The sequence below is a fragment of the Hirundo rustica genome, chromosome 1, assembly GCF_015227805.2.
Source record: "Hirundo rustica isolate bHirRus1 chromosome 1, bHirRus1.pri.v3, whole genome shotgun sequence".
Taxonomy (NCBI): domain Eukaryota; kingdom Metazoa; phylum Chordata; class Aves; order Passeriformes; family Hirundinidae; genus Hirundo; species Hirundo rustica.
Window position 1 is genome coordinate 93,827,857 of NC_053450.1, and position 12,345 is coordinate 93,840,201.

The 12,345-nt window shown below is 50.8% G+C and overlaps 1 protein-coding gene across 1 annotated transcript; it reads left to right on the plus strand.

The window, feature by feature from the left end:
• Positions 1 to 7,892: 7,892 nt before the first annotated feature.
• On the plus strand, positions 7,893 to 11,861 carry SOX4 (SRY-box transcription factor 4). Its single transcript, XM_040085406.2, has one exon. The coding sequence runs from the start codon at positions 7,893 to 7,895 to the stop codon at positions 9,192 to 9,194; it is 1,302 nt and encodes a 433-aa protein (XP_039941340.1). The 3' UTR covers positions 9,195 to 11,861.
• The last annotated feature ends 484 nt before the right edge of the window (positions 11,862 to 12,345 follow it).

A 12,345-nucleotide genomic window follows, 5' to 3' on the forward strand; every position in this document is an offset into this window, starting at 1 on the left:
CATGATTAAAATTTAGAAATAATACATAGAAAATGCCTGATCCTCACAGTGTATAATATTCCAGTTTCCTAAGGTTCCATACAGACAATTTATTTCTCGCAGCAACTAATTCAAACTTAAATGCAAACTCCATAGAGTAATGCAAATTCAGACATCGTGCCTCACTTGAGCACACCTGCACATTGAGATAACTCCTGTATACATTTCTTGAGTGTGGCAACTAGATCAGGATTACATAGGGCAGTGTAGAATTCCACCACCTTCTTCTGACATTCTGTTCAAAAAGGTACAATTCTTAGAGAAAACAAGGTTTTGAAAAAATAATTACATTTTGAAATAAATGTTCATGTTTAATATCAAAGTAATAAACTTATTCTGCACAAACAGCCTAAGCAAGATAGTCTCAGAGATAATAGAAAAGACCCTGGCAAGTACAGAATGGTATCATTTGAGCAATCTATTCAGAAAAGATTAAAAAACAAAATCTACTTACTAGTTGTCACATCAGCACCATCATTAAGAACAATTATATGGAAGGAACCAGGATGAAAGCCAGACTTCTATTTGTCCAGAGCACAAAAGGGGAAAAAATTACCTTTTTCTCTCATTCATTTTACATTGAAATGTAATTTGCCCCTTCCCACCAGAACCTGATCTTACTTTTTTGATCCGTGCATCAGAAACATCAAATCAGAACAATTAAAATCTGTTTGACAGGAATTAATCCATTAATGTATGAAGACTATGGACCTGAATGGAGGGTGATGGATTTTTTGAGTACAAAATCTATTTTATGATAAAAAGTACTAAGCACTCTCTAAGGCTGGAAATGATAGACCACTCTTTGTCCATTTCTGACAGAATATCTTATACATGGATAACCCAAACTGCGTCCAGGTCGCCAGAGGAATTTTTTTTACTTACGGTTGGATCCTGTGGATAAGCACTTGTTAATAACCCACAGCTTGCAAAAGAAAGAAAGAAGCATTTTCACAACTAAATAGTATGCAAGATATTTTTCTCTTTTTTTTCCCCCTTTAGTTTAATTATTTTAAATATATCACTCAAGAAATGACCTGACAAAAAAACAAGTCAGAAACATTTACATGTAAGTGATAAATATCTGAATTATTATTTACCCTTTTTCCTGTGTGCACAGGAAATACCTTATGCTTCCTTTTCAGGAGGACTAAGTACAAGCAACATTTTTCTTAATACAAGAAGACGTTCATACACCGAATTTAATAGCACGCAACATCCCCCTTGAAGATCTTCGAAAACAACCCACACTTAATTCAATGCACAGTAGTTTTGGAGCTCCGTCTTATCAATGATGCTAAAATCCGGGTGACATCATGACATTGTGGAAGTGGGCACAAATATTACTTCATTCTTGGTACTATGTGGGCTTCTGCTGAACTGCCAGCTTGCAGCTGTTTGCTCTTTCGTAGAGATGGCAGGAAAAGATGAGCTGAACGTTACACGGGTGGTGGTGATAAGGTTGTAGAAGGCAGGGGAAAGTGAGGGCAAGCAGGAAGAAGAACACAGATGGCTGGGAGGGAACTTAAGGGGCAAAGGAGAGGAACACGTTCAAAAAGTGCAGTGGTCCAATGAAGTGGGGCCCTCCCCCCCGATCCTCCTGCAGGGAGGAAGGATGGGCCCTGTCAGAGAGCTGGCTGCAGGCACCGCCAGCCGCTGCTCCCCTCCGCTGGCTCTCCTCTTAGGCTCCCCTTCCCGGGGTGGCCTTCACGCAGCTGCAGCTCATGCATATGCAATCTGCTGCTACATATGCAGCAGACCGGTAATTCCTCTTCAACCTTGTGTCTTTTCACTTTGCAGAAAAGGCTTGCCAAAATGTCTTTGAAAATGAACTAAAAGCTCTTCTTATATGAAGCTGTTAAAAACAAAAGTTTACTAAATCGTACAGGATTGAATAAGGGGTGCAACTCTCCTTTTAAGTAAATGCAAACAATGTGTTTTCCAAGTTTCTTTTTTATTATTATTTTTAACAGAGCTTTTCGAAATTGTGTTACTCTTAGGGAACAAATTTAAACTTAAAAAGTCACCAAAGTGCTTAAAGGATAGAAAGCATTATCATATTTTCTTACTAAAATCACCGGAGAGCTGTTCCTGCCCTCCCAAACCAAACATCTACATATAAGTGATAAATATCCGTATTATTATAAATATGCATATGCAAATGGTTCCTACCTACTTATTTCATTAAATGAGCTAGAAATGTGTCGGCATTTCATAACAGGAGCACTGGGTGTGCAGGCTTGTATTCAAGTAAAATGCAAGTGAATATACAATCTGGAAGGAAACGATACCATACAACTTTAGGCAACAGATTTTCACTCCTAAGTAAATAATATCCTCCATAAAACACTTCCCAGTAATAAAAGTTCTTTTCCACAAAGCTATCGGAGAGAGTTCAAAGTGTTTATGAATCACGTTACATAAAGGTACACTGTGAATTGAAGTGATGCAATTGTACAATGGAGTTTTCTTCTTGCAAAAAGGACGAAGAAGGAGGGCCCACTTTCATGTCTCAGTTTACACCTCTGATCCTTAAGCACGTTCTTCTTTGATCTTTGATGAATATCTGTTATCATCATGTTATTTTAAAAGTAGTGGCGCTTTTTGTTGTTGTTGTTGTTTCTTTTCTTTTTTTCTTTTCCCTAATTGCAAGTATTTAGTCTATTTTCTTTGGATCAAACTAGGCAATAGAAATATGGTGGGAATGTGTTCTTCAGAAGCATACCTCTGCTCTGGCCTTGTCATTTGCAGTTCAAGAAGGCTAAAATAACCCAAATACAACTATTTCAAATGCAGCACAGAATGTCAGGAAAAATACGTGTTACAGAGATGAATTTTGGTCGCAGAGAGGAAAACACTCAGAACTAACAGAGGGGTTTCTCAAAGATAAATAAGATGCCACCTTTTCCATCCTGTGGATGCCTATCACGGGGACACGGGAAGCAACATGTCCGTGAATCGCCTTTCATTCATTCATTCATTCATTCATTCCCCACAGCGTGTCCCCCAAGGGTCGCTGGACGACCCTCGGATGCCACCGCTCAGGACGCGCCCGGGTCAGAGTCCTGCTCCTCCGGGCATGTAAACGCGACCCACGCGGGTTCAGTCCCGCGGGTCCGCCGCCACCTGGCGCTGCCCTGTCCCGCGGCGTGGGCCGCGGAGAGACGCGTCCGGCGGGCGCATCATCCCTGCGGAGCACCCACCGCGCGGCTCCGCGCATCCCCGCCGGCCGGGGGCTGCGCGGGGCCGCCTGCTGGGGTCACAGCGCGGAACTGACGCGCGTGGTAATGAAGCCGAGCTGGCCGGGCCGCGGCCGCTGCAGAGCGGGGAGGCTGCAGGGGGTAAGAGGCGGTCGCAGCAGCTGCGGGGGCTCCCGGCTGAGCAGCGCCAGGGCCGGGAAGCGCTCCGCGCCGGCAGGGGCACGCAGGAACACGCTCACGGGAAGGAAGCTCTGCTCCCGAGAGCTCAGACGGAGTAGGCTGCAAAGCATTTCCCACAGCCTACGGAGCTGTGGAAAAGATCAGCGGCAAGGGCTGCAATTAAAGGAGCCTGTGCACTGGTAATCCTCAGTTTAAAACAGTGGAGAGGAGGGGGGGGCGGAGGAGAGCGGTGCTAAATCTCCGTGTCCTTTAGACGTTTTAACCTTTGGGCACTGCGTGCTGATTCACACACAGAACCTGCAATCAATCATAGAATCACATTTTGGATCGAAGGGGACCTTAAATATTACCTAGTTCCAACCCCCCTGCCATGGGCAGGGGTACCACCCACTAGATCATGTTGCCTAGGGCCCCATCCAACCCCGTCTTGAACACTTCCAGGGATAGGAAGGTTGGAATCAATGCTTGCGGTGCCCAGTCCTGCAGTAGATTTGTCCGGAGTATTGTTCCTGAACAATCTCTCTTGTTCCATGCGGAAGGCAAGCTGCAAGTCCCGGTGTGTGAGAAGGGCGTTCTCAGTGCCCTTAAACCCCGCAACGGGTTTTGGCATCACTCGCACGCTGTTCCGGCGGCGTACAGCTGACTGCGTGGGCACTGCCGCTCTTTAATGCAAACCCGCCGAATTTCAGTCAGAAACTTGCAGCGTTATGCTGCTCCGTAAAACCACAGGGGAAAAAAATAATTAAAAAATAATAATCGCGGGTTTGCTAGCTCCGCGTTTTCCCACGTCTGGTAGAAGAGGCTCAGCGCTGCCACCTCGCGTCCCGCGCCGCATCCCCGGCCTCATCGAGCCTGCGGGGAACAGAACGGAGTTTCAAGATTTTTTAAGTTGTAAATCGCAGAGAAACCTTGCCAATACTCTTAAAACTTCATTTTTAGACGGAAACTGAGTGCTCGCGCTTTATGCCTAGGCTTAAAAATTTGGGGAGCTGGAAGGTACTTTCAGTCTGCCGCTGGAGGATTAGGGGTGGAAGCAATTAACTTTGAGGAAACAGCAAAGAAATTGTAGTAAAATGCTTTTTATAGAGTTTCACATCGTGTTCTTACACTTGATTTATTAAGCAGCCCTGAATTTCACTTTTGTAGAGTTTTTGTTCAGGAAATAATACTCTTCTGTCCATCCCACATACACACTTTTTGTACCAAGATTAAATTGATGTGGCTGCTTTGATGAGGAAGACACTTTAACTCCTCACCTGGAGATGAATTTTTTTCATGGTGGTCAAGACCTTGCAGAACTTAACACAACCAAATGAAAAGCTTCTTAAGCTTTTTCTTTCTGTGTTTGCATATCAGTTTGGGGTTTGCTTGTTTTGCTTTAATTTGTGTCTGGAAACATGAGAATATTTTACTTGCTTTGTAGTTTAAACAATTTGATATTTACATGTAAAATATGACAGTTGGGGGTTGAAATCCTGCTGGATACCGTGCTGACAGGTGGAGCAGCCAGAAGCTACTGACTGCTCCCAGTCCCAGTTTTTCATGCTGCTGCACGTGAATACCAAGAGTGTAAGCAAAAGCCAGTGCTTATTCCTGACACCAAACTCACTGTGAGCCTCCATTTCTGTAGATGTCGGTGGTATAGGGTAGAACAGATTTGATCTTAGCTTTGGGGTTGCAGGGGGAAAACACAGCGTGATTTACTACTTAAAAAGCGTAAAGGTGAGAAACTCCACTGATGTCACTGGATGTTTTCAACCTAGAGGAAAGCAGTATTTTATCCAGTCTTGACCAGAGGCTGTATGAGGAACCAATGTAATATTTTTGCAAGCAAAGCTATAATTTAATTTGTATCTTTGTAAACAGTCTCAGTAATGTAGGTGGCCTGCCCAGGGAGGTACTGAGAATTCAGGATTTTTCTCAGCATTTCACAGCAGTGTTCTTTGAGTCCAGTGTGAGAGCTTAATATTCAAAGCCTGTTCTCAATCCAGCTAGAAACTCTGCTAAAGGATCCTACCATAAATTTTCTTGCAAACATGTGCAATGTATTTTTAGACCTCTATCTTAGACATTTTAGCTGTATCCAACCATTATTTTGCTTCTGATTTAAAAGGTGTTTTTAACTGGGTGTTGTGTAGAACAAAAAATTTCACAGCTGCTTTGCCTAATAGCTTCTCTGGTCCCTGGCCTGATGAACGATGTGAGGAATCTATGGGAAGTAGCACTGCCATTGTTTTTACGGTCTTACTGCCCCCTTTCCATGAATATTGGAGGGGGAGTTGATGCCATGAGGCCTTCAGGAGTGCTGCCTAGCGCCTGACCCCGCTGCCCTGCTTTTCCTCATTACTGATCATGGCAGGGCAGAGGGAGGGACACATGAGATCAAACAGCAATCCCCGAAAGGCACCTTACACCCTAGGAAGAACCCCGGACAGGGGGGCCCCTGCTCGGCGGGGCGGACTGCCAGAGGCACGGCAGCACCTCCTCCCCAGGGCCGGTACCTGCCTGCCGGCTGCGCACCGCTTCTTCTTCCCGCGGCCCCTCCCGATCTCTGGGGACCCGGCGGGGCCGGGCCGGGACCCCCAGCCGCACCCTCTCCCCAGGATCGGGCGTAGCGGTGGGACGGCGGCATGCGGGAGCGGCAGGTAGCGAAACGCAGGGGAGGGGTCGGAGGGTAAAAATGCGACAAGGGCAACACGTCTTCCTCGCTTCGCGCCGGGGAATTTGGGATGGGCAGCAGCGGTTACTCGGCGCCGTGACCGGCGCGGGCCCCGGCGCTCGGCGGGAGGTGCCCGCCGCCTGTCCCGTCCCACCCCCTGCGCCGCTCCGCTCCAGCTCCGTGGCGGAGGGGGCGTGACGGCCGCGCCTAGCGGGCGCTTCTCCAAGGCTGGCGACCCCTCCGTGACACTTCGCGTGTGGGCGTGGGGACGGTCACGGGGCGCTCTCCGGCATCCCCCGGGCAGCGCTGCCCGCCGGGCGTGCGGCGGCTCCGGGGCGGCAGGAACACCCTCCCGGCCCTTTGTGCGGGCAGGTGTTCCCGCTCGCCACGGCGCGCGGAGGCGGGACGCCTCGATTCCACACCCCCCCCCCCCCCCCTTCTTTCTTTAAGTATTTGTATTATGATGATTTTTGCTGATTTCCTGATTTTTTTCTTTTTTTTTTCCCCCGGCAGGGAGGAGGGGAGGAAGGAACGCTGCTGGGGGGCGGGGGGCAGGGGGGTCGCGGGCACGTGCGCGGCGAGGCGCGGGGCGGCGCGCGGAGCTGCCCTCCTGCCCCTTTTAAAAAGTTCGCCCCGCCGCCGGGAATGAGGTCAGCGCGGGCGCTTCCCATTGCACGCGGCCATTATTACCGCTCCGCGCCGGCCGCCAATCCCGGGGAGGCGGGCGGGGCTTGGCACGCGGAGGGCGTTGGATACAGCGCGCGATTGGCCGCGGGGCGGGCTGCGAAAGGATAAAGCGGCGCGGGGCGGGCGCGGGGTCCGCTCTCAGCTGCGGCCGGCGGAGCGCGGCGTGCGGGGGGCGCGGGGCAGCGCCCGGCGGGCGGGCGAGCGCGGGGGGCGGCGGCGGCTCCGCGGGGCTCCGCGCGCGCGGAGCAGCAGCAGCAGCACCGCCGTCGGCGGAGGAGGAGGAGGACGGGGCTGGGCGCCCGGCTCGCCGCTCTTCCTGCCGGGGACGTACACACTCGTTCATGCACGAGGGCTTTTTTATTTTCCTTTTTTTACGGCGATTTTTTCAATTATTACTGTTTTTGCCTTCTCTTTTTTTTTTCTTTGTTTTTCTTTTTTTTTTTTTTTTTTCCCTCTTATCCCGAGGGGTTTCCTTGTCGCTGGGTACCTCGCAACTGCCAAATCCAACCTGCACAAACTCCTGGCCGCCGACCCCGCCGCCACCACGGGTCCTGGAGCCGGGATTTTCGGGGCTTCGGGGGCGCGCCACCTCCCCCCTCCCCCGCGGCCGCGCACGCTGGCCGTGCCCAACGCTGAGAGACTTTCGGCGGCCGGAGTGCCGCTCTCCTGAAACGCCGCGGGCAGGCGGAACCCACTTATGAACTGGACCAGCTGCTTCGGGGAGGGGGGAAACCCGATGTGGTGAGGAAAAAAAGCAGACCGAACCCCCACCTCAAAAAAAAAAACCAACAAAACTAAACAAACAACCCAAAAAAGCCCAAAACACCACAAGAAAAAAAAAAAAAAGGCAAACTTGGACGGGCGTCTCACCGCGCTGCTTTTGCAGAAACTCTTGTCTGACCGCGGGCGGCCCCAGCGCTCCTTCTGCTGCCGCCGCCGCTGCCTCGAGGGGGAGAGGACCGCGCCGCCGGGGACGAGGCGCCGGTGTGGAAGTACAAGTGGTGCGGGGAGCGGGGGCGCGGCCGCGGGGGGCTGCGCCGTCCCGGTGCCGCTGTGAGAAGTTGCGCGCCCTGCCCCGCGCCGGAGCGGCGCTGAGCCCCGGCGAGCACCCCGCCGCCGCCGCCGCGATGGTGCAGCAGACCAACACGGCGGAGAACACGGAGGCGCTGCTGGCCGCCGAGACCTCCGACTCCGGGGCCGGCATCGAGCTGGGCATCGCCTCCTCCCCCACGCCGGGCTCCACCGCCTCCACGGGGGGTAAGGCGGATGACCCGAGTTGGTGCAAGACGCCCAGCGGGCACATAAAGCGGCCCATGAATGCCTTCATGGTATGGTCACAGATCGAGCGGCGAAAGATCATGGAGCAGTCCCCCGACATGCACAACGCCGAGATCTCCAAGCGCCTGGGCAAGCGCTGGAAGCTGCTCAAGGACAGCGACAAGATCCCCTTCATCCGGGAGGCGGAGCGGCTGCGCCTCAAGCACATGGCGGACTACCCTGACTACAAGTACCGGCCCAGGAAGAAGGTGAAGTCGGGCAACAGCTCCGCCAAGCCCGGCGACAAGGCGGACAAGGGCGGCGGGGGCGGCGCCGGCGGGGGCAGCGCGGGCGGCGGCTCCGGCGGCCCCGCGGCCCCCGCCAAGCCCGCCCCGAAGAAGGGCGGTGGCGGCGGCTCCAAGCCCTCCCCCGCGGGCAGCGGCGGCGCGGGCGCGGGCGGCAAGCCCCACGGCAAGGCGGCGGGGGGCAAGGCCGCCCCGTTCCCCGGAGAGCCGTCGGCCGCGCTGCTGCCGCCCGAGCACCAGGCGCTCTACAAGCCCCGGGGAGCGGCGGGCGCGCCCTCGGGACCCGGCAAGCCGCTGGCCGAGAAGAAGCTGAAGCGTGTCTACATCTTCGGGAGCGGGCAGGCGGCGGCCGCCTCCGCCTCTCCCGGCGGCGCCGTGCCCGGCAGCCCCACGCTGAGCACCTCGGCGGAGGCCGGCGACCCCTTGAGCCTCTACGAGGAGGGGGGCGGCGGCGCGGGCCGGCCCGACGGGGACTGCGGCGGCGTCGCCTGCCCCTCGCCCTCCGGCTCCGGCTCGCCCTCGGATCACCGCAGCTACACCAGCTTGCGCGCCTCCTCCCCGGCCCCCTCGACGGCGCATTCCTCCTCCGCGTCCTCCCACTCCTCCTCTTCTTCCTCCTCCGGCTCCTCTTCGTCGGACGACGAGTTTGAGGACGACCTCTTGGACCTGAACCCCAGCCCCGGCTTTGAGAGCATGTCCCTGGGCAGCTTCAGCTCCTCGGTGCTCGACCGGGACCTGGATTTTAACTTCGAGCCCGGCTCGGGCTCGCACTTTGAGTTCCCGGACTATTGCACGCCGGAGGTAAGTGAGATGATCTCGGGGGACTGGCTGGAGTCCAGCATTTCCAACCTGGTCTTCACTTACTGAGGCGAGAGCCGGGCCCTGCTGGAGGAGACACCGGCGCCAGGACTGGCCCACTCCGCCGGGCGCTTTTGTGTCTTTTCTGTTTTGTTTGGTGGGTTTTTGTTGGTTGGTTGGTTGGGGTTTTTTGTTTGTTTTGTTTGTTTGTGTTGGGGTTTTTGTTTTTGGTGGTGTTTTTTTGTTTTGTTTTGTTTTTTTTTTAATGGGGGAGGAAGTCTTTTGTTTGTTTCTGGGAAGGGGCTGTTGGAAGACCGCTTCTTGAGCTCGGGGAAGGAGCGGGATCGCCCTCTCCCTGCAGGAAGGCCAGCAGTCCCCTTCCTCCGGCTGCAGAGGGACCCGCACACACCCCCTCCGACAGAGGAGTCTGACGGTGCGTTTTGAGAGACTGGCGGGAGCCAGACGTTGTCCTTTTCCCTTTTTTTATTTCCTGAAAAGAGAGACAGAGAAAGGGGGAGGGAGGGGGAAACCACACACACCTCTGGGTTCTTTGTTATTGCCCATTTTATACGAATAAAGAGGAAGGGGGAGCGATGTGTTGTGCTGAGCGCACATTGGATGTCTTGAGCATTCGCCCTTGCCTGTGAAAGAGCGATCAGAACTGCTTGGGGAAAAAAAAAAAAGAGAAAATCCACCCAGATCCTTGGCAAGGTTCACATTTGTGGGGAGAAATCCTGTTCCGGTTTCTTCTGCAGTGAGAGGAGGCAACAATGCTGGGAGGAGGAAGTGGATGGAGCTGGACTGAGATCCTAGTTAAGCGGAGAAGAGCCAGACTTACACTTGAGAGCTGTCTTGGAAATACGGTGGGGGGAAATAATAATAAACTGAAATGGATTTGCACGTACAGATAAGGTGGTGGCAGCTTTTTTTTTAGTCACCTCATGTAATATGTAGAGAGAAAAATAAGGCTGAAACTTCAAGAACCCTGAAAACTTCTTTTGAAACAGACCGAATGGGAACAGTTTCTGTGATGATGTGGTACAGGGGAAACGGAGGGCGATGGCTTTTGCAAAAAAAAAAAAAAAAAAAAAAAAAAAAAAAAAAAAAGAAAATACAAAAAAAGAAAATACAAAAAAAAAAAGAGTAGGTTTTTTTTTTCTTCTTACTCAGAATCGTGATGGTGTTGGATTATTTCACTGGTGGGGTTTAATATAGCATGTTATACTGTCTATCTTTTCAAGATTTCTGTAAGACTGTTGAACAGTTTAAAAGAAACAAAACTAGTGTTAGGATAATATAAAAGCAGATAGATGGCGCTATGTTTGATTCCTACAAAAATATCACCAGCTTTTTTTCATTCTTAACTCTTTAAAGGATTCAAACGCAACTCAAATCTGTGCTGGACTTCAAAAAAAATGAAAATTCAGGACCAAATTTTTTTCTCAGAGTATGTATGTGTTTGTTCCTTATAGCTGTAAATGAAAAGACTGTTTTTTCTCACCGATGCTCCATCCTCGTATTGTTTGGTTTTTTTTTCCTTGTAAATGTAATCGGATGCCATTTTATAAGTGGACGTATTTATACTGGCCAAACATTTTTGACTTTGTATTTCTTTGTCCTTTTTTGGTAGTTCTCGTTGTTACCCGCACCATTTTTATGTCTCCTTCACTGAAGGGCTAGAGTTTTAACTTTTAATTTTTTATATTTAAATGTAGACTTTTGACACTTTTAAAAACAAAAAGAGAAGAGAGATGAAAACGTTTGATTATTTTCTCAGTGTATTTTTGTAAAAAATATATAAAGGGGGTGTAAATCGGTGTAAATCGCTGTTTGGATTTCCTGATTTTAACAACAGGGCCGCTGGTTAGTATCTCACACGCGTGTGCGCGCTCACGCTCACTCACACTCTCACGCACCCACGAATCAGCCCCTATTTTGTCCATGTTTACACTCCAATCTGCAGGCATCTTAAAGTGACAGCATCCCTCACCACCCCCGCCACTGCCCGCTCCGCAGCCCCCCGCCTCTCCGCGGAGGGGGCAGGCAGGGGGCCCGGGGAAGGGATTTACACTGTATGCTACCGTTTTGGGGAGCCACCTGTCCCCGGATGAAGTGAAGCAACTGGTGCATTTACACAGAAGGGATCCTGTACCTTTAACTTGTAAACCACATCTTTTGCACTTTTTTTCTAAGCAAAAACGTGCCGTTTAAACCACTGGATCTATCGAAATGCCGGTTTGAGTTCGCGACACTATGTACTGCATTTTTCATTCTTGTATTTGACTATTTAATCCTTTCTATTTGTCGCTAAATATAATTGTTTTAGTCTCTTATGGCATGATGATAGCATATGTATTCAGGTTTATAGCTGTTGTGTTTAAGATGAAGAAAGTGAAAACATCTTTGTACATTTAAGTCTGTATTATAATAAGCAAAAAAGAAGATTGTGTGTTTATGTATGTTAATATAACATGACAGGCACTAGGACGTCTGCCTAATGAGGTGGTTCCGTTAAGGGTTTAACTTTTTTGTTCTTTTTTTTTTTGTTGTTCTTTTTTTGGTCATCCATCCTGTGCAATATGCTGTGTAGACTTTTTTTTTCTTCTTTTTGTCTATGATCACCCACAACACGAGGTGGGGAAAGGAAAAAAAAAAGAAAAAAAAATCATGCCAGCTAACCATGTCAAGTTCACTGCCTGTCAGATTGTTGATATACCTTCTGTAAATAACCTCTCTTTTGTTTGTTTTTATTTTCCTTTTTTTGTTTTCTTTTTTTTTCTTTTTTTTTTGTTTTTTTTTCTTTTTTGTTTTTTTTTTTTTTTTTGTTGGGGAAGGAAATAAAATCAGCTGGAACTGAACCCTAATACTGGGCTGCTCTTGTCATCATTGCTACGCCCCCAGCCCCCTCGGGGCAGGTGTGTCTTGTCTCTCCGGACTGCAGCGGCCGGCCCCTCCGGGAGGGGCCGAAGGCGGGAGGAACCGCCCACCCGGGACGGGGAAAGGCACCGAGACCGGGAAGGGCACCGGGGCCGGGGAGCGGTGGTGCGGATGGGGGCTGCGGGGCCCGGGCTCCAGGGCAAGGGGGTCCCGATCTCCCGACGCCTCGCCTCGCCTCCCGAGGCAGCTCGCCCTGGCGGACCGCGAGTTGAGAATATTTTCCTTTAGAGAAATTCCCCCTCTTCTGTTTTCCGTTCTGCCCCGGCGTTTCGGGTGGGAATGG